This window comes from Gavia stellata, chromosome 32, assembly GCF_030936135.1.
Source record: "Gavia stellata isolate bGavSte3 chromosome 32, bGavSte3.hap2, whole genome shotgun sequence".
Lineage (NCBI taxonomy): Eukaryota > Metazoa > Chordata > Aves > Gaviiformes > Gaviidae > Gavia > Gavia stellata.
Genome location: NC_082625.1, coordinates 2273729 through 2293902, shown reverse-complemented (window position 1 = coordinate 2293902; position 20174 = coordinate 2273729). Strand labels below are relative to the sequence as shown.

Below are 20174 nucleotides of genomic sequence, written 5' to 3'. Positions count from 1 at the left end.
AGTTGGGCTGGTGGCCGCAGCAGAAAACAGAAAAAAACCGCGAACCAACCCAAAAGAAAGCAGATTTTTGGGAGGGTCGGGTTTGCCGGCGCAGGGTTTTGTGCTGAAAAAGTGCGAGTGCTGCCCTGGACAGTCAGCAGCCACCATAAGTGCTTAAATATTACGTGTCATCGGGGACCAAAACCACCCTACAGAAAAATAGGAATTTCGGAATTCCCGAATGACCGGATTTCACCTGATCTTTGCACATTTCAGTTTGTCCCGCGCTTCACCGGCTGCAGTTTAAAATGGATGAAGCAAACGCGCTTAGACCAGTTCACAGCATCCTTTCTCTACATGACAGTGAAAAGCGTGGTTTGGAGTTTTACTAATTTGGCATCGGAGGTGTGTGTATTCGGGGTTGTTCTTTTTCAAATCGCTATAGCTACACCTCGTCCCATGCGAAGGGGGAGAGCCTGTTCTGAAGGAATGGTTTAACGAGGTTAAGAATACAGAGAGAATCTGATTTCTTAATAAAACACACCAAATTGCAGCTGGTGACAGGGCTGGGCAGTAGCCACGGCTGTCCCTAAGCAGAGCCGGGTGCTCCGCCTGTTCGGGCACAAGGCCTGCGGCGAGAGTAGAGAAAAAAACCGAGTCTCTTCCAGATAACACTTGCCCACGCTCCAAATTGTACCAAAACCTGGAAATCTGACACCAAATTCCGAGGAGAGTCCCTCTGTGGCAGACCTGGCTCTTCGCGGGGTGAAGGTGCAGCTGAATAGCAAGGACAGGGCGAAGGGTAAAGAGTACCAAGACCCCACTCTGCTCTTTGAACACAGGCAGGAGATAGTTTCCCATGTCCGTGCCAAAAACAACAACAAAAAAAAAAAAAAGAGGTCAAACCTCCTGGAAACGCGGCCTGTGCCATACTGTGTTGCAGAGAGCACAAGCACCGTGCAGACGAAGCAGAACTGTTTTCAAAAGACGCATCTCGATGACAGTTATTCAGGTCCTCTGAATTATTTCAGGAGAAGGAGGGCCGGTAACTGATGGGGAGCTGCAGCAACACAGCACAAAGGGTTTCTGTCGCCTAGACCCTCTTTGGAGCTTTCTAGAACCAGATAAAGAACATTTCTCCACTTATCAGAAGGAATGATCGGTCAAGGCCACCTTTGAAGCATTCGTCTCGTTTATTATTGGCACCGCCTAGAAATATAACTGTAAAACTCATCTTGGCATTGGTTTGATTCGTCCTTTGAAAGGTGATTAATAAATTTGCTTTTTTTTTTTTTTTAAAAAGAAAGGAAAAAAAAAAAAAGTCCCTTGGCTGCTGCCAGAGCCCGGTGGAAGAGCTCCACCCGGTGGCACGCCATAAAGGCACAGCTGGAGGCTCAGTGCGGCTTCTGGTTTAACCGGGAAGTCTCAACTTCAATTATTTCTCCTCAAATGAGTAATACGGACCAGAAGAAAGCTTCGCAAGGCACTGCTTACAGCTGCTATTTTCTTCTAAAGAAACACAACCGTCGCAAACAAAATAACCCAACAACCTCCCTCAGCCATTTGCTCCTGTTTGCGTTTGGGGGATCCACTCTGGGCTCAAACAGCAAAACATCTGACGGAGAAACTTTCACGATGCGGGTCACCTCCCTGGTGCAGACGAGGCACCACTCGCAGGATCCGTCCCTTAGAAGTTCTGTGTGACAGAACCGTGGCCGTTTCTCCGCCTAACGCCCACTGTGTGCTCTTTTAAGTGACAGCGAAGACTGGAGGGTTGCGTTTGTCTTTTGGGACAGAGGAAGGAAGGATGGAAGTGACTTTTTTCCCCTCTATTTTACCAATCCTAGGAGATTTCTTGATCTTCAGAGGATTCGCCTGAAAGATTTCTCTGATGAAGAGCGATAAAAATTGTTAACCGCAAACAATCCTCCCCGTAACAGGCATCTTGACTAGTCCCAATTACAGGATGCGTGGAATTACAATCATCAACACCCAGGAAAGTTAAAATACACCCTGCCTCACTAAAGGCATTTTTACCATATACAAATTGGGCTCCTGAAGCTTAATTATTATACAGCTTCAGAATGTCCTCCTCTAGATGCTTGGTAGATACCAATCAGGGAAGATATGGTCCCCAGGAGACCTACTAACCATGGAGGAAAGCGTCCAGCCCAAAGAAATCCCGGAGGCAGCCAGTGGATTGCGTTGGAGAGATCTGCCACGTCTGTGAGGATGCTCAGAACTTCAGCCTTCACTTGGGCTTTTGTTTCCTTTCGACTCAGAGGCGAAGACGTACTGTTGGAAGCAAAACTAACATTAGCGATAGCCCATCATGTAATAATAATTAGCCATAATAATAATACATAGCCATGTAATAATAAAAATAGCCATAGAATAGATAGCCATAGTTCTCACTCTCACAAGTGAGAACAGATATATTTGGGTTCAATTAGCTGTAGAGCCAAGGAGGGAAATCATACCACTTGTGCTGCCTCAGCTTTCTTCTTAACTGGAACAAGATTCTCAGGGATCTGAAAAGAAGACAACAGAGTTATTTCTCCCACAGCATCACAGGGGAGTGAGGGCAGTTTTTTCTCTAGCATTAACCGCATCCGTGAGGAAGAGCGCCCTTCTGCAGCCGAGAGGGTCCTTCGTTTTAGCCTGATCACAGGGAACACGGTTCATGCCCTGTCCGTCTCCTTCCCACCGCAGACTGTGACACCCCAACCAGCCTTACCGCAGGATGCCCAGGAGCAGGGAGAAGGCCCAGAGCGCTGTGCTCAGAGTCCACCACTTCTGAGAGCCGACGCGGATGATGCCGGCGTCAGCCGCCCACGCGACGTGCTCGCAGGGGTAGTAGAGCTGGCTGGCCAGGTTGCAGAGCACCGACAGCCCCCGCACCAGGCCGTCCTCATCCTGCGGGGAGCGCGGGGGACACGGCTTGGCGCCTGCGGCGTGGCCGGGGAGCCGGCCGGTGCGCCCCGTGCCCCGCGCTCACCTTGGGGCCCAGCCCATAGCCGCAGCTGTAGCTGAGCATGGCGAAGTCGTCGAAGAGGCGCAGGGCCGTGCGGCAGGCGCTCAGCTGGGCCGACACGGCCAGGAGGCTCCCGGGCAGCCCGGATGGCGGGGCCTGCGGCCCGGCCAGCGCCCCGCCCGCCAGCTGACAGCCATAGCAGAGAGCGCGGACCTGCGGAGGCACAGCCCGGTGAGTGTCCGGCCGTAGGGGCAGGGCAAGGTCCCGCCGGGCCGCTGCCGCCACTCACCACCCGGTCGCGGCCGCGGTAGGTCTCCAGCACCGCGACCAGGCCGCTGAGCGCGCCCGCCGCCATAGCAACGCTTCCGGGATGCGACGTCACGGGGCAGGGCGGCGCTCGCGGCCCGCCAGGAGCTGGCGCGGGGCTCGCCGGGAAGGTGGTGGAGCCGTCGCCATGGCGACGCGGCCTGGCGTCTTCCGGGTCCCGGCCGAGGCCTCCCGCCTGCTCGGTGATGGCGGCCAGCGCGGTGCCGGTGATCCCGGCGCCCCTCACGGGCCTTCCCTTCCTGAAGGCGTCCCACGTTCAGCTGGGGGCTGAGCGCTGGGCGCCGGGAAGCAACCGTCAGCCATTTTCTCACACCCAGTTCCCCCCTTTCTGGGGGTTTTACAGGCCGGCGCCGGCCCCGCGGCCCCGCAGCGGGCGGGTGCTGAGACCGGCTGGGGCTGGCGGCGGGGAAACCTGCTCGGAAACCCGCCTGGCCTTTCCGGAGAGGCCCCTGCAGCCCGTGGCGCGGGTTGTTCCCCCAGAGCCGCGTGTCCGCATGCACGCAGATCCCCGCATCCGTGTCCTCGCCTCAGTGACGAGGGAGAGCTTCCCCTGCCCCCGCACCCCCCCCCAGAGACCCCCCCTGCCCACCACCGAGAAGTGGAAAGATAACATTCCTTGTGGAGACAGAGAGAAAATAAGGCTCCCTCCATCCGTCTACACCCTCTCGTACCCAGCACATGAGATCCGTCCTGCCGCCAGGCCTTGGCGCTCGCACGGGGGTGAGCTCTTTTACAGTCCCGTCTGTCCCCAACAGACTTCCCCGAAGTCCTCGGTGCTGCGCAGGCTTCCTGGGCACCGGGGGCTCGGCGGCGTGGCTCAAAGTCATGCCACCAGCCATTAAAGCCCTTAGAACTATTTGGATATTTTGCTTTCTCTTTTTATAGCTGAGTAAATCAAGCTGATGGCCATAAAACAGGTTAACAGCACGAACTAGAGCCACTCGCAGCTTTTGCCGCGCGGCCTTTCCAGCTGTCTTCTACGCTTGCTGTACCCTCAGATGCTGCAGTTTTCACACCAGAGCTGCATCGCTTCTGATGCACCGCATCCACGTTCTGCGGTGTTGCGGCTCACCTCACTGCAATCTGCTGTCAATTGCTTTGCCATATAGATTCAGGAGTACTAAAATGCTAAAAGAGCAGCTGCCTCGAGATTGCAGCTTCAATATCGCTAATATTTCCTTACAAAGGTAAATAGAGCACTTTTAGAAATAACACTGTTCATTTCCCCCTCTGGCTGTTCAGCAGGATGTGTTCCCACTATTAAAGGCGATGGACAGTCCTATTACAACACTTCTTATCAAGCACAGTTTAAGGGTGAATGGAGTCCACCTGCAAAGCCAAGTGAAAAGGTAACAGCATGATTCTGGGGAGAACAAGACACAGTTAAAGGGCAGCACGTTCCCCTCTTGAGTTCTGTCCTGAAGCGGGTGGGGTCCGTACAAGTGAAAACCAGATGGGTGGAAGGAGAGAGGGGGGAAACAAAGGGATTACGTTTTAAGTGGCTGTTCTGTAGCTTTCTTGGCTTCCCTTCAGCACGTGTCTCCTATTACATTTGGGGACCCCAGAATCAGTGGATCTGTGAGCGAGCACAAACATGCCTACAGTGCCCCAGACAAGAGGACACACAGGTATGAGCAGGAGAACCTGACGGGCATCCCCACGAACTGCTCTTTCTGATGAACATTGCTAGTTAAGCAGCTCCTGTCTGGTATCTTGCAGAGTCTACGACAAGGAACGTGCTACCTCCCAGATCCACCACGTGAACCTGCGGCTGGGGGATGGCTCCACCAGATTCTCCACCACGACGTCAGAGTTCTTCCCAGTGCACAATCTAGGTAGTGTCTGTGACACACAGCAACATGTATGGACCACTAATGGGGTTTATAACAAGCTGAACAGTAGGTTTTATCACTTGGTTTTAATGATATAATTATAGATAAAGATACAATGCATTCATATAATATGTATGTAATTTTATATTTTTAACGTTTTCTAGTTTTTATGTACTCAGCATCAGTGTCATCACTGTGAGGCTCAGTTTCATCCTCACCCCACTTCCCTGGCAGGTTAAATAGCTGTATTCATTCCCGTGCTCTGTTGGAGGAGGAGAAACTGCTGTAGCTATACATTGTTCAGAGACCAGAGTGCTCTGACATCCTTCACTCTCGCTTTTGCCAGAGCCTATAACTACTGCCCGTCCAAACAAATATGCCTCATCCATCCCCAGAGGCGATGCAGACCCTGAGAGAAATCGAGCGTTGGCAAGAACTACTACACAGCTCCTCTTCTACCCAGAGGTCTGTTCCCAGCTTTGCTGTGCGGGTGTTTCTCTGGTGGAGACCCTCTCTTCTTTTATGTACGCTACTCCAGCACCTAAAGCCGGTGCTGTTGTGCCTTCTCCCCTCCCCACGCCGGGCTGTGCTGGGTGTAAACGCAATAGGGCGCCTTTCCCAGCTACAGCCGGTTTCTGTTAAAGCAGCTCTTGTGTTCTCCAGACTGACAGGTGGAACCTCGCACCGAAGCCTGACTTGCTGAAGCATCAAAGCAACATCTGCTTGGGAGATGAGTGTTCAGGCTCCCGTTTTTTCAGCACAACGCAGCAGGCAGACTACCAGCCGCCCCAGCAGAGCCAGAGGGTGATGGCTGACAGCAAGAGCCACCGTGAGAGCCACATCCCCTTCAACTACCGCAGTAAGGCCATGTTGCTCAGACTGTCGTGGTGCCAGATGAAGCCTGCTGAGGTTCTCCTAGCTCTGTGCAAGGGACAGTGATGCCTGGTGCTCTGGGAAAGGAGGCAGCCCGGATATCTTGGGTTGGAGATGGCAGGAAGACACTGGGGCAGCATCTGTGTCTTTAGTAAAATGAGAGTGTTACCCCAAAACCAGGCAGGACAGCCGTGCTCAGCCCCATGCCTGCTGCTGCTGGTTCTCACAGCGACTGCTAATTTCAGGCACTTTCACCTCCCCAAGTGACATCTCACTTATCAGCCACCCTGATGCCTGTGCCAGCCATAGGCATTCACTGCCATCATATAGCAATGTTTAGCATATTCAGGTGACATAAATGATTTCTGGGACATGAACTGGTGGCTTGATCTTTCTCCCTTGCTACATTTGTTTTTAAAAGTTGTTTTGCATTTGTATTTGGGAGGAAGGAGAGGATTTTGATCAAAAGCTGTGCTTATGCAATCTCAGGAAAGGATGTGGTTAGAGCTGGGCATGGAAGGCATTAAGAAAATCCTCCTCTGACGTTGCCTCCTGTTTCTGATGGCCAGTACTCTGCAGCTAAGAGAGAGGTTCCTTCATGCCATGTATCTGTTTTTAAGCCATTTGTTCTACTAAATGTGGAACAGATCACAGCTGAATTGACCTTTTCCTTGGCCCCAGACTTGTGGAGCAGCTCCATAACTAGCCTATGGAGTGATATTCCTGTAACTTCCACGTGAATTTCTTCATTTACCCTCCTCACCCTGAGAATTGTTTTCTGTCTGGGCAAAGGTTTTCAGCAAAGTGCTGACGGCAAAGCCTGCCTTTTCCTCTCATTAATGGAAATGCACGCAGATCTGTGGCTGCGAGTCAAACTGCAAAGCTTTTCTGCTATTGCCTCCTAATTTACTGGCTTGAATTTACTTTTTATTTCAATTCCATCTGTCAGCAGATGAAAGTTCTGTCACAACCACGCAGGCCATGCTGGTCCCACACAGACAGCAGAAACGACGACTCTCTGAAGAGGTGCTACAGCAGGTACAGCCTTAACAGGCTTGGATTTGCCACGGGGCGGCTTGGGGAAGCGGAATTATACCAAGCGCAGCTGTAGCCTCCCCACTAACATCAGCAGATTTGGTGCATGCTCTTGAGCCACTTGAGATGGGACAGCCACGCATCAAATCCGGTCTGCCTCCAGTCTCAAGTAAATGCTCTGTGGGGAGCAGAGTCGTAGCTGAGAAAAATCTTTAAAGGGAGAGGAAGGATAGGCAACCAAGCCCCTAAGCCAAGGAACGTTGGAGGGAGGGGGAAGGTGATTCTGGTCCCCCACAGAGGATCAGAGGAGGAAAATTGGCATGGCTAGAGGCGTCCAGCCAGGGTAAACCTCGCTTTGCAGCACCAGCAGAGAAGGCTGTGCATCTGCCAGAGAGAAAGGATGCAGGCAGGCACAGACTGCAGCTGCCCAGGAGTAGCTGACCCATCAGTAGCGACACGGGGCTCACATGTAGGGGCTGCCAGGTGCCACGTTACCACCTGCCTCTTTCCCAGCCCCGTCCCCATGTGCTGAAAGCTATTTTCTCTCCTCAGATCAAATGCTCACACCTGGGGCTTCCCTGGAGGGCGCAGGACCAATTCAGGACTGAGCAGAAAGATGAGTTCACACCCAAGTCCAGAGGCCCACCAGAAATCCAAAAGGCAAGCTCCCAAGTGAGCTGTGTCCCCCTGGGAACCCTGAAAGGATACTCTCCCCAGAGGAAGGTGCTCTTCGCACCATGATCTTCTCCCTTCTTCGATGACCGTCCAGAACTTGCTGTACTGTGGACTGCCTACACCTCGTGTTACCCATTAACCATCCTGGTGCTCTGCTCTTGGCCCATCTGTGTGGTATTACAGGGAACATTTATTTCTCAGATTGAATGAGGACACAAGAAGGTGTTGTGACAGAATAAACACTGGGAGATTAGCCCAAAGATGTGGGTGAAACATCTCTCTGGATCGCAAGACGCACTGGGGCAGGAGGAAGCAGGTGGGGTAGGGGGATGCTCAGAGAAAGAGCAAGAGGTCAGAAGCGAAGTGAGAGGCACTGTCAGGGCTGTGTGTGGGCTGGAATATTCCCTTATTATCTCTTTGGATTTTGGGGTCAAGGCCCGGAACCAAAGGTCAGTGAACAGTAGGGCAGAGAGGTAGCCCTCCCCAGCTTATGATGAGTGGGCTGTTTTCCTAGAGGTGAGCCATGTATTTTTGTTGAGTTGATAACTCACGTGAGTTTCCTGAACGCTGAGCTTGCACTAACTCTGTTTGGGATATAGGTATTTTAAAGAGGGATCAGTGTGGGCCGGTCAGCCCCCTCCCTTGGGAGGCCGAGTGAGCCGGGTCAGCTGCTGCCTTCTCACAGCCACCATTTCGCAAGCTCTTCTCAGCCTTTTGGTGCAGACAGGCTTGATTCACACGTGCTGTGAGCCAGCACCAAAGCATTTGAGCATGGGTTACTAAACCATTTCCAACTGTTGCGGTTTGTGTGTGTGTGAGGAGCGGCTGGGCCCACGAACCTCTGTGCTTTCCTCTTGGGATTTGACTCTACCTCTCTTGGGATTTGACTCTACCTCTCTTGGGAAAGGGACAGTCTTTGTTCCGCGTGTACTTCAAAGAAGCCGCGTACTCAAGTCTTGCAAATGCACACAGGCACCTCACATCAGTATCTTACGCCAGTACGTTGCAAACACCTCGATTCAAACACCTAGATTGCGTCGTTTGGTGTAGTAACAGGGACTTGCATCTGCTACAAGTCTGCCCCATCACTTTTATGTGACCCTGAGGTCACGTTGCCACCTGTGCTACTGCAGAAACAGCCGCAGTTCACTGGGGATAAATGGTGAACATCACCCTTTTGGTGGAACCAGCTGGCTGGGGAGCTGTTGCCGGGAGGACCCTGTGGTTATTCGCTTTCTTTTTCATGTGGGTTTTGATGCAACTTCAGACACAGAAAGTAAAACTGGCTTTTGGGATAAGGGTCTTTGCTTTCTAAACTCCTCTCCCACTCCTTCCAGCAATGCCCCAGGAATGCCTGAAGCGGGAAGGCCAAACAGCCTGTCTTTGATTCCCCAAGCCACATGAAATCCGCCAGCACGGTTGGTGGTGCGTGACACCCCTCCCTGCCGACGGAGCCACCGGCACGTACCAGTTGCTCGTCCACAGCGTCTGTGACTCAGAGATAAGATGAAGTAACGTTATTTCTCGATCGGTTTAAAAACACGTCACTCATCTCCACGGCCCCATCCTTGGCATGCCATCGGCCTCACGCACATGAGGTCAACGCTAAAACATCACCGCAAAACAGGGTCTCAGTCCAACCCTAGGGAAGATTAAGCCCGCAGCGCTGGGCCAGTTAGGGGCAGGGATAAATTAGGGGATCTCGGTGTAGCCTTTGCTCTTTCCTCCCTTCCCTGGAGGGCTGCACGGCGGGGACCAGCCTCCTGGAGCTGCCGGATAAGCAGGGCCAGCAGCGATGCAGCCCCCGGGGCGTGTGCGGAGCTTGGCGGTGGAGCTGGAGGACGGGCGAGCGTGGGGCGCCTACGGCAGCGGGGAGCTGCTGCACGGCCGGGTGCAGCTGGAGCTACGCGGCGCGCTGCGGCTACGGGCGCTGGAGGTGTGCGCTCGCGGACGTGCCACCGCACACTGGCTGGAGAGCCGCAGCGTGGGGCTCAACGTCGTCTACCGTGACTACACAGCCTACCAGACCTTCCTGTACCGCCGCTGCCAGCTCATCCCTGGTAAGGCTGGGCATGGGGGTGGTTCTCTGCTCCAGGGCGTTGGGTTGGGACCCCCTTGGGCTGCAGGCATCCCCTCCGGGTGGACCTCTGCCCTGGTGGGTGCTCTACCAACCCAAGCAGGGTTGTCCCTCTCGGACACCTTCTTCTCACCTTTGCCGAGGGTTTCTCTGCTGCTGGTTTCTAAGAGGCTGCCTGCAAACTCGGGGCTGGTGAGCACGAAAGGGTTGTGGCTTTTGTTCTGTTTGCACAGGGAAGTGCAAATAGAAGTGTCTGTTCGCAAGTGTGGAAAGAGCACTTAGTAGTTCAGTAAATATTTGTTTTCAGTTTCCTGATGCTGGGACTGCATACCCAGCTGGCACGTTGCTTAGATCTACTGCAAGAGGACAAGCCACTTGAATTCTGTGTGTGGTTGGGATGAAATGATCCAGAGCCAAGGGATACGGGACATCTCAGCTGTCCATCCATTTATTAACTCTGTCTTTTCTTGTGAAAGTGCATGTCTTTTATCCTCCCCTCCGACGACAGTGTTACGATCACAGCTCTGTGGCTTTTTCTCCCTCTTTCCCTGCTTCTGATGGCCTTGTTATTGCCTGTGACACAGTGCTATGTGCCGCCCGGCCCCAGAGACGGCTGTAGGACTTCATTCATGCTGAGGGCATTTAATTGTGCCAGTGGCCAGGTACAACCCAGAACGTCGTGCCAGCCCTAGCTGGCAAACGTAGAGGTTGCAGGAGGAAACTGGAGTGATAGAATGAGGACATGAGCTGCCTTCCTGGAGGTGTTCCCATCTCTGGACTGCACTGGGGGGTCATATTCTCTATTTCTGGATGACTCTACCTTGCCATCTGCTCCAGACACCTGCATTACTCTGGAGTTCCTGCCTTTCGGCAGTGGCTCTTCCGTGCTGCGCCTAAGGATGGCCCCTTCGCAGCCGTAACTCCGCGAAGTGTCCTGATTACAATTAAGGACACAGGAGAAGCCTTTGCCCTGAACTCCAGCAGAGAAGGTCCCGAGCACTTGGTCCCTGCAGCATTTGGATGGTGGCCGCATTAGCTGTAAGGTTACAGGGTGAGTTTTATTCCCCATTATCCCTGCAGTGAATGCCTGTAGGGAAGCCACAAGCTGCAGTGAGCGTGTTTGGATTGTGCTGCTGGGATTGTGCACGATAGAAGCCCCCGGAGCCATCTGGAGAAGGGCGCTGGGCCAGGGGCTGGAGGAATCGCACAAGCCGCTCGGCCTCGCCAGCACCCTGCACTCCCGTAGCGTGGAGCTGATGGTTTCTGGCCCTCGCCTACTGCACGGCGAGAGTTGAACTGGGCTCCTTGGGGAGCAGAGAGCCTCGCCAGAACTTCTGGGCTGGGATCTTACTGTCTCTGTCCGTACGCAGATTCCTTTTCTGCTTCGTGAGAGGGACGCGGGCGCGTGATCACAGGAGTGTTTTAAGGGAGCGAAGGCTGCGGAGAAGAGCTGTTCTGCGGCCAAAATCACTTCCTTCGGGTCCCGCTGGGTCCTGCTCTGTCCCGCTGTCCCCAAGGGCAGCGTGAGGACCTTCCCGACGTCAGCTAGCGAGAGGCTGCTGAAAACGGGCCATCATCCAAAGGTCCCTGTGACTGCTCCCTTCTTGTTGCTTCTCGATGAGATCAACTGTGTCTGCGTGGTGTTTAAAAAATGCAGGTTTTGTCATGGTAACACGGCAGTGCAGAGGAGGGAAGCTAGGCAGAGATAAGAGCCCTCCCTTCTGCTCTCCCCTGAGCCATGAGTTTATCTGCAGTTTCCTGGCAGGGTGGTGAGCGCTGGCACCAGGGTGCTGCGCTGTGAGACAAGAAAAGGTGAAAAAAGGATGTTCAGGCTACGTGGCGGGGCCATTAAATGTATATTGTGTAATCATCTTAGATAGGGAGGAAGAAGAGAGGAAAAGATAGGGGTTTAATGGGCAAAGGCAACGCAAGGAAAGCCCTGGACTCTTCTGCATGAGTTGATGTGAGAGAGCCCCAGGAAACATAAATGCTTTTTATGCAGTGATCTTTTCTGTCCAAGGATCCCGCAGCACTTCCCACAGGTGTAGGTCCTGCCCCGGTGAGAGGCAAACATCTAGAGGCCATTTTATTTTCATGGAGACATCCAGGAGAGTTACGGCACATGGGCTAAGAGCACGTCAGGGCTCCCGTTCCGGTGTGGGGTGGCCCTCGGTCAGCACCTTAATCCTCCTACATACGCAACGCTCGCAAATCTGGCAGGGACGGAGCTTATTCCTTAAGCTGGGAGCGTGCGCTTGTGCAAGGCTCCGCATTGCCCCGTCTTGTCCCCATGTTGGGTCAGGGTAGAGCTGCTGACTCGCCTTTTTACCTGCTGCGTCCCCCTCTCTCTGGCTTTCCAGGAACCCTTGTGTGGCTCCAGGGTCAGTGGGGAGAAGCCATCAGGTCCCGGCAGTAGGTCAGGGAAGGAGAAGCCCCTTCTGAGCCGGGCAGGGTGTCAGCTCCTGGTTGGGACCAGCTGAAGCCCGGCCAGGCTCTAGATGGGGCTGAAGAGTTGGAGATCTTTCCTGCACTGAGCCTGGCCTGGGTGTCAGTTGGGTTTGGGCACCCAGGAGCGTTCTTGAATGGAAATTCCTCGGCCGTGGTCCCACAGCCCTTGTACCTGGAGATCCCGGGAGAGAGGAGAGACCCTCTCCTGGCGCTGGGGTCCCAAAGAGGTCAGAGAGGGGCTTCCCACCCCACGTGGAGGCAACGAGGGGTAGCTGCGGACATCTCGTGCAGCTGACGCGGGAGGGAGGTTTGCAGAGATTCTCATCCCGTGGGCGAAGGCTGAGTCACGGGCTGAGGGGTGTGTGCCGACAGGCGGGAGGAGGAAGATGCCAAGGATGGAGCTGCCTCGGCCCGGCTGAGGCTCCAGCCCCTCTTGAGAGCCCCACCACCTCTAATGTCACCGTGCATCGCAGCGGGGACACCAGGCACCTTCCCGGAGCTGGCATCACCCATTTACTGATGCTGTGACGTGCCTTCCTTCCTTCTTTCCCTCTCCCGTTGCTGTCGGGCTCCCTTTACAGCGTTTGCTATGATTCATGTTTGCTTGTGGCAGCAAATGGTCGTGCACAGAAAATAGAACATGGTCCCCTTCCCTTGGGGAGGGAGACAGACAATTCCAGTTAGCCTTTGGAGACAGCTAAAGCTTTGCAAGGCTTCAGTCCAGCTCATTTTCGGTGGCTGAGATCAACCCAGTTCAGCACAGCAGGTCCTGCCCAGCATGGCTGGGAGCAACTCGAAAATCCCCAAAACTTTGGCGGCCAAATGCTGAGTAACATTTTTAATGCTTGTTTTGTCTTATCCCCAGCCCGTTCCCCGGGGTGGAGAGCTCTGGTGCTTTGCAAATGTGACAGTCATGACTAAAGTGGAAGTTTCTAAAGCTGCATTAACCCTTTTGGGGGAGCGTAGACCCCTTTCTCCTCCCTTTTACAACATCCCAGGGCGCTGCTAATGGCGATACCCGCACTGAGAATCACCAGTTCCCAGTTGCTTTTACCCCGGCTGAGCACCGGCAGCCGCCGACGCTGCCGACAGAGCGAGTCCCCACGCTGCGCCGGCCCACGCAGGTGTAATTTGTCGCTGGTTTTGGAGCGGCACCACACAAACTCCAGTAGGAGCTGGTGGAAAACCAGCGCTCGCCTGGTTAAAAGGCGCAGGGGAGATGTATTGCTCACTCTGTAATTGCACAAGCTGAACGGGAGCCAGTTCTTGATTTCTTAGAAATAAGTGAAGCGATGTCCCAGACCAGTTTTCCCTTCGTCGCCAGTTGGCCGGGCCACGCCGTGCGAGGAGCCCAGATCCAGCTGCAGCCTGTTCCGACCCCTGGGAATGGCTCATGGGAAAGGAAGGATGTGGATCCGTGTGCGGCGCGGCCCTCGGCTCTTGCCAGCGGGAACTGGAACGAAGGGGCTCCGAGTGAGAAATCCGCCCGGCACAGCCGCTGGCTGGGACCCTGGGAACACGGATTTTGGCCGGTGCCGAGCCAAGGCCGCAGATGGGATGGGACCGCAGGATGGGAGCTGGAGCGGGGTTTTGGGGGGCAGCGAGCAACACCGCAGCAGACGGGGGGCTATCCCCTGCGGGACTGGCACCACTCAGCCCCGCCAACCCCTCCTGCTCCCGGACACCTTCCCGTGGGCTGCCGCCACCCAGCCACCCACGGGGCCGTATCCGTGCGGCATCGGGGTCGCGGCGCAGCCGGAGGAGCCACGCGGGGCCGGGACACGCACCCCACGGGCCAACACCCCCGGAGGCCCACGCAGCCCACGGAGCCGGCAAGCGGGCGGGAGGGGGGGCCCGCACATGCTCGCTGCCTTGTTTTGCAGGGCCCGGCGGGGCCGCCCCGTCCCGTCCCGTCCCGTCCCGTCCCGTCCCGCCCCGCCGGGGCCGCCCCCGGGCGCGCCGGGCGCTTAAAGCGCGGCGGGCGGCGGCGGGGCCGGGCTGTGCCGCGGGCCGGGCTCTCGCCATGCTCTTCGATCGCCTCAAACGCTTCTTGATCGTGCTGGAGGGTGCGGAGCGGGACGCCCCGAGCGCCTTCAGCCCCGGGCAGGCGGTGTCGGGCCGCGTGGTGCTGGAGCTGGCGGCGGCGGCGCGGCTCGGAGCCCTGAGGCTGCGGGCGATGGGCGCTGCCCGCGTTCACTGGACCGAGTCCCGCAGCGCCGGCTCCAGCACCGCCTACACGCAGAGCTACAGCGACCAGGTGGAGTTTCTCAGCCACCGCGACACGCTGCTGGCACCCCCAGGTACGGCACCCACCACCCACCACCCCCGGGGTGGCACCCCCAGGTACGGCACCCACCACCCCCGGGGTGGCACCCCCAGGTACGGCACCCACCACCACCCACCACCCCCGGGGTGGCACCCCCAGGTACGGCACCCACCACCCACCACCCCCGGGGTGGCACCCCCAGGTACGGCACCCACCACCACCCACCACCCCCGGGTTGGCACCCCCAGGTATGGCACCCACCACCCACCACCCCCCCGGGGTGGCACCCCCAGGTACGGCACCCACCACCCCACCCCCCGGGGTGGCACCCCCAGGTACGGCACCCACCCCCCGGTGCACCGGTCAGCTCCGAGAGCGGGGGTGTGGGTGCACCGCAGACCCCGGGGGCTGAAATAATGGGTGTATGGGGCAGCCTGGGACACCCCAGCTACTGGGTGCACGGCACCCCAGCCAGCTGAAATCTGGGTGCATGGCAAAGCCTGGGACACCCCTGCTGCTGTGTGCCTGGGACACCCCAGCCAGCTGAAATCTGGGTGCCTGGGACACCCCAGCCAGCTGAAATCTGGGTGCCTGGGACACTCCAGCCAGCTCAAATCTGGATGCCTGGGACACCCCAACCAGCTGAAATCTGGGTGCTCCAGACACCCCAACCAGCTGAAATCTGGGTGCCTGGGACGTGCCAGCTTCCAGATGCACGACACCCCAGGCAGCTGCAATCTGGGTGCATGGGTGCCTTAGGGTCTGGGCACGCTGGGGACTGGGTGTGTAGGTCCCCCTCAGACACCTCAAATGCTGAATGCATCGCAGGGTCCTGGGGTGCACGGCTGGACCCTGCTGCTCTGCAGGGCACCCCGGTTAGGGACTAGCCCCACACAAGACACCCCCTTTGCTGTGGGTGCTCCCTGGCAGGGAAGCAGTGTTGGAAAACTCCTGTGGAGGTTCAGGAGCTTGCTTTGAGCAGGGGGGGTTGGACTAGGCGATCCCCAGAGGTCCCTTCCAACCCCAGCCGCTCTGTGCAATGCAGGCACAACGGGGGTGCAAACCCTGGGGGGCATGGGGGGGCTTGGCTGGCCACCCTCCCAGAGCTGCTCCTGGCTTGGCTGGGCACCTCTGGGCTCTCGCTCCTGAGCTGCGGAGCAGGGTGAAGCAGAGCCCACCCGGGCAAGCTGCCCGGCTCTCCAAGGAGGTGTCCCTGGGTCGTGGGTGCCCCTGGGTCGTGCATGCCCAGAGACACGGGGGAGAGCAGACAGTGCCCGGCACCATGGGACATGCCCAGCTCTCGTGTCACAGCTGTGTTAGTGCTGCTGCAGTTTAACCCTGGCAGAAATATCCCTGTGCTGTCGTGCTGCTCTTCTGCTGTACATCCCTGCCACCGATTTGCCCAGGGAGGAAGTTCTGCAGGAGGGAGATAATCGTCTTAAATCTGTTTTGCCTACAGACAATGGTGAGGTCACCGTCCTGCAGGCAGGAAGGCACGAGTTCCCCTTCACCTTCCAGCTCCCTGAGTAAGTCATTTTTTTTTGTTGCCTTGATGCAAAGGGGGAGAGGAGCCACTTGGTGCATGTTACAGGCCTTTGGGGGGGGCACGGGGCACCTAGAAAATGAGATTCTTTCAGCAAAGCCCTTCTAAAGTGCTTGTTGTTACACACAGGACGCTGGCTACCTCCTTCGAGGGAAAGCACGGCAGCGTGCGCTACTGGGTGAAAGCCAAACTGCACAGACCCTGGTCGACGGTGAAGAAGGTGAAGAAGGAGTTCACTGTGATTGAACCCATCGACATCAACACGCCTGCGCTGCTGGTGAGCTCCCCGTGCTCCGCCTCGGAGCAGCGGCATCCAAAACTTCCCCGGGAAGCCCACGGGGAGGGTGTCTGTCTCCCCTCTGGCATTACCACGCAGGCCTGATTTCCAGAGGGAGCGTTTGCCCCCTGTAACTTGTGCCCTCCAGCGTTACCTGGACTGGGCAGAGGTCATCCGTGTCTCTTAGTTTTTGGAAACTTGAATGCATTGCGACAACATCTTGCATCAGATACCTAAGAAGTTGCTGATGCTCCCCAGCAGGTTCTCGGTGCCAGGGAGGTGCTTGCTTTGAGTTTCATCCTTTCTTAATAAATAGGTTAAATATTTCCCTTTCTCCAGGCTCCCCAGGCAGGTGCTAAGGAGAAACTTGCTCGTGCCTGGTACTGCAATCGTGGCCAGGTTTCTGTGACTGCCAAGATTGACCGAAAAGGCTACACCCCAGGTAAGATGACGTCTTGGTGCCCTTGAACCTCTGCGGGCCCTGGGGTGGACCCCAGCGGGAGGGGATTTGGGGTCCCTGCGAGCTGGGCTCTTGACTGTGGGCACAAAATCAGTCAGAGAGCTTGAATGTGTGCACCAATGTGGGCAGCCTCCTCGGGACAGGCTCCTGCTGGATCAGACCTTGTGCCTGCAGTGCCGGATAGTGTGACCAACCCTCGGTGATCCTATGCAGGAATTCCTTGAGGCAGGACCGGGCTCCATCTCCCCTCCTCCAACGTGCGCGTCTCTTTTGGTAGGTGAAGTCATCCCTATCTTTGCTGAGATCGACAACTGCACAAGCCGAGCGGTGGTGCCCAAGGCGGCCATCATCCAGACTCAGACCTTCATCGCTCGGGGCACCAAGAAGCAGAAGAAGTCGGTGGTGACCAGCATCGTCGGTGACTCCATTGCAGCGGGGAAGCGGGAAGTGTGGCATGGGCGGGCACTGAAGATCCCGCCGGTGGGGCCGTCCATCCTCCAGTGCCGCATCATCCAGGTGGAATACTCCCTGAAGGTGAGGGACCTCGCGGGGAGCATCTCAGGCGGCTCAGCTCAGTGTTGAGCGTTCCCCTTCTCACCAGAGCCGTGCTCGTTGTGCCCGCTTTGGGCTGGTGCGGAGATTTTGGGGCTGGTGATTTGTATAAGGTCTTGGGTTCCCCCTGTGCAGCTGTGGCTGCTCTCCCTGTTGCCCCACTGCATGGTCTCCCCATTGCTGCTCGTGCTCGTGCAGGAGCATTTGCATCTCCGTTTCCATCCCGCTGCAAGAATTCCCTCCTGGCTAGCTCGAGCCGGTGCTCTGGGGAGATACCTTTCCCTCTGGACTGGGAAAACACCAACAGCTGAGCTTCCCTGCTGTCTCCTGTCTCTGAAGGTTTGCGTGGATATTCCTGGGACGTCCAAGCTGCTCCTTGAACTGCCGCTTGTCATCGGAACAATCCCACTGCATCCGTTCGGGAGCCGCACGTCCAGCGTCAGCAGCCAGTACAGCGTCAACCTGGACTGGCTGAGCACCATCCCGGAGCAGCCGGAGGGTGAGCGTCTCCCTCTCCTGGGATCTGTCTGGGTGCTGCAAACCCCCCTGGTCAACCTGCTGTGGGTAGCGAGGGTCAGAGCAAGTTCTCAACCTTGGCTCTTGCTCCAGGACCAGCTTTTGCTTTTTTACTTAATTTTTCGGTTGTGGCGCTGCATCTCCTGGGTTCCTTCCCCAGGGAACTGGGAGGGTTTGGGAAATAGTGGATTTGAAGCCTTTTTACCTCCATTACTGGAGAGTATTTCCTATTCCCTGATGCCTCTCTTCTCCCTTCAGCTCCCCCTGAATACTCGGCGGTTGTGTCCAGCCCAGAAGCAGAGCAGAGCCTGGCTCCGCCGTGCCGCAGTGAACTCGGCGGTATCCTGGAAGGTCCCTTCTTCGCCTACATCCAGGAGTTTCGCTTCCGACCACCTCCGCTGTATTCGGAGGTAACAAATGCCCCTGGGCTGGGAGGGCTGGTGGAAACGGCTGGGATGTGCCCGCCGCCGAGGTTTTTGACTCTAAACTTGGCTTTGCAGATTGATCCAAACCCCTCTTCAGACAACATCCGTCCGCGCTGCATGACCTGTTGAGAGAAGCGCATCGGATGCGGCTGACAGCGTGGTGATCCCTTGGGATGAAAGCTTGCACCCTCGCAGCGCTTCGGTCTGAAAATGGGGACGTGGTGGCTGTGAGACCAGAGCTCCTGCAGCGCCGAGACCCCGGCTCCGTTCACTGCCCTCAACTACTCTCGCTGTGACTGTCCCACGGACCAACACCAAGCGTGGTGTTGGGGACTGGTGCATGGTAGGAGAACACGGGAGAGTCCGCGGTGTGGAGCGGCTCCGTGTGTGGTTGGGCAGGATGCGGAGGGTTAATAACTGCCCGGGATTTGGGGGTTCAAAGGGGGGATATTTGCTCTCCCCTTGCCTGCAGTGGCTGTGCTCTGGCAACTCCTGTCATGGAAAACAGGAGCTTGGAGGTATTTCTCAGGATTACTAGAGAATATTTTCATCTTGCTGGGGTTGGAGTCCTGTGGTGATGCAGGTACAGCCCTTCTCCTGCAGTAGCTCACCAGGATCGCAGTTCCCCAAAAGTAACAGACCTTTTTCTGGCCAGAAGCAGAGACTTTGTCCGCTGCTGATAATCTTTGCCACGAGCCTGGTGATGCCTGCAGGGAGGATGTTTGTGCTAGTCTACCGAAACCGTAAGGGCTTCCATGGGCTGTTACCAGGGCAGAGGACTTGGGGGATGAATTTATGATCTGCGGCAGCATTTTGATGCCGTTTACCAAGAACAGGAAGGCTGGTTCCTGTGTGTCAGCACCAAACCTGCACAATGTGCTGATGCCTCCCCCGTGATGGGGCTGACAACCAACCCCCAAACTGCGGTGCCACCACGGGGATGTTGGAGCTGTGGCTCTGGCATCTCTGGTGGCCAAGGAAAAGAGAAGCAAGCCCGGGCCGAGGCTGGTGGCAGCCACAAATGCTGATGGGAGATGTGGAGTTGAAATAAGTCCTTCAGGGCCAGGAGTCCTGCTCAGGACAGGCTTGATCCTGCGCCCGTAGAGGGGTCGGTGGCCCTGGTGCGGTGAGGATGCAGCAGCGACATGTGCTCACTGATGTGGGAACCGGTGAGCCGGGTGTTGTAGCAAGGACCGCTCGAGCGTGCGTGCCAGGGGCTGACCCCACTCGCTCTGGCATGACCTGAGCAGAGTTCGGGTGCTGAGGACCTTTGCATTCCCTCACTGAGACAATCCTGCCCGCGGGGCTGCTCGCTTCCCCGCGCACAACCAAAGCCAAGCGTGCCTTAGCGTCCGTGCTGGGGCCGCGCTCTGCTCACTGGGGATTGCTCAGATGATTTTTTTTAAATCTGTGAACACTTTTGTAATGACCACTCTTGTCTCTGATTATTCTTTTTGTACCACTTTTCGTTGGGGAATTTCTATTTGAAATAAATTCTTTAAACCCAGATGTTGCCTGAATATTTTTTCTATTGCTCTCTTTCTGCTTCCCGTGGCCTGGAGCCGTACCGCTCACGTGGCTGTTGGGATGTTGGAGTGGGAGCGCTCCCTCCCCTTGCTTCATCACCCTGCGGGCACCCAGCTCCACCCTGCACCCACTCCTGCTCTGCACTGGGATTAACTGGGTCGCTTGGCCAGCGCTGCTTCCCGGCAGCGGTTGGGGACAGGATTGGACCCCCGTCCTCGGAGCCCCCCTGCCCTGCCTGGATGTCAGGTTCCCCCGGCTAGTGCTGAGAGCGATGCTCCGCACCGTGCCTCCAGCTCCTCCACCCCTGTGCAGGTTTGGCCCTTTTCCCGTCACCGACTTAGCAGGGCTACGAGTGATCTTGTTGCATTTTTCCACGCTCGCTTCCTAT

General features: G+C 56.4%; 3 protein-coding genes across 4 annotated transcripts; 2 read left to right on the top strand and 1 right to left on the bottom strand.

Moving 5' to 3' along the window:
• Positions 1-1462: 1462 nt before the first annotated feature.
• Positions 1463-3308, bottom strand: PEX11G (peroxisomal biogenesis factor 11 gamma). Its single transcript, XM_059831889.1, has 5 exons — positions 3243-3308; positions 2978-3166; positions 2717-2895; positions 2463-2510; positions 1463-2274 (listed from the first exon to the last, which is right to left on the bottom strand). Exons 1-5 carry the CDS (start codon positions 3306-3308, stop codon positions 2049-2051), a joined length of 708 nt encoding a protein of 235 aa, XP_059687872.1. The 3' UTR covers positions 1463-2048.
• A 157-nt stretch (positions 3309-3465) lies between these two features.
• Positions 3466-9010, top strand: SAXO5 (stabilizer of axonemal microtubules 5). Its single transcript, XM_059832023.1, has 9 exons — positions 3466-4000; positions 4526-4629; positions 4814-4908; positions 5000-5115; positions 5459-5577; positions 5776-5971; positions 6938-7023; positions 7573-7742; positions 8944-9010. Exons 1-9 carry the CDS (start codon positions 3466-3468, stop codon positions 9008-9010), a joined length of 1488 nt encoding a protein of 495 aa, XP_059688006.1.
• Positions 9011-14243: 5233 nt separating this feature from the next.
• Positions 14244-19766, top strand: ARRDC2 (arrestin domain containing 2). 2 transcript variants are annotated; one of them, XM_059831704.1, is made up of 8 exons: positions 14244-14490; positions 15916-16012; positions 16159-16306; positions 16646-16748; positions 17044-17300; positions 17658-17817; positions 18093-18244; positions 18335-19766. In XM_059831704.1, exons 1-8 carry the CDS (start codon positions 14244-14246, stop codon positions 18386-18388), a joined length of 1218 nt encoding a protein of 405 aa, XP_059687687.1. In that variant the 3' UTR covers positions 18389-19766. The 2 variants fall into 2 exon arrangements, with proteins under 2 accessions (XP_059687687.1, XP_059687686.1); XM_059831703.1 differs by having other exon boundaries at positions 14244-14520; positions 15946-16012.
• Positions 19767-20174: the final 408 nt, after the last annotated feature.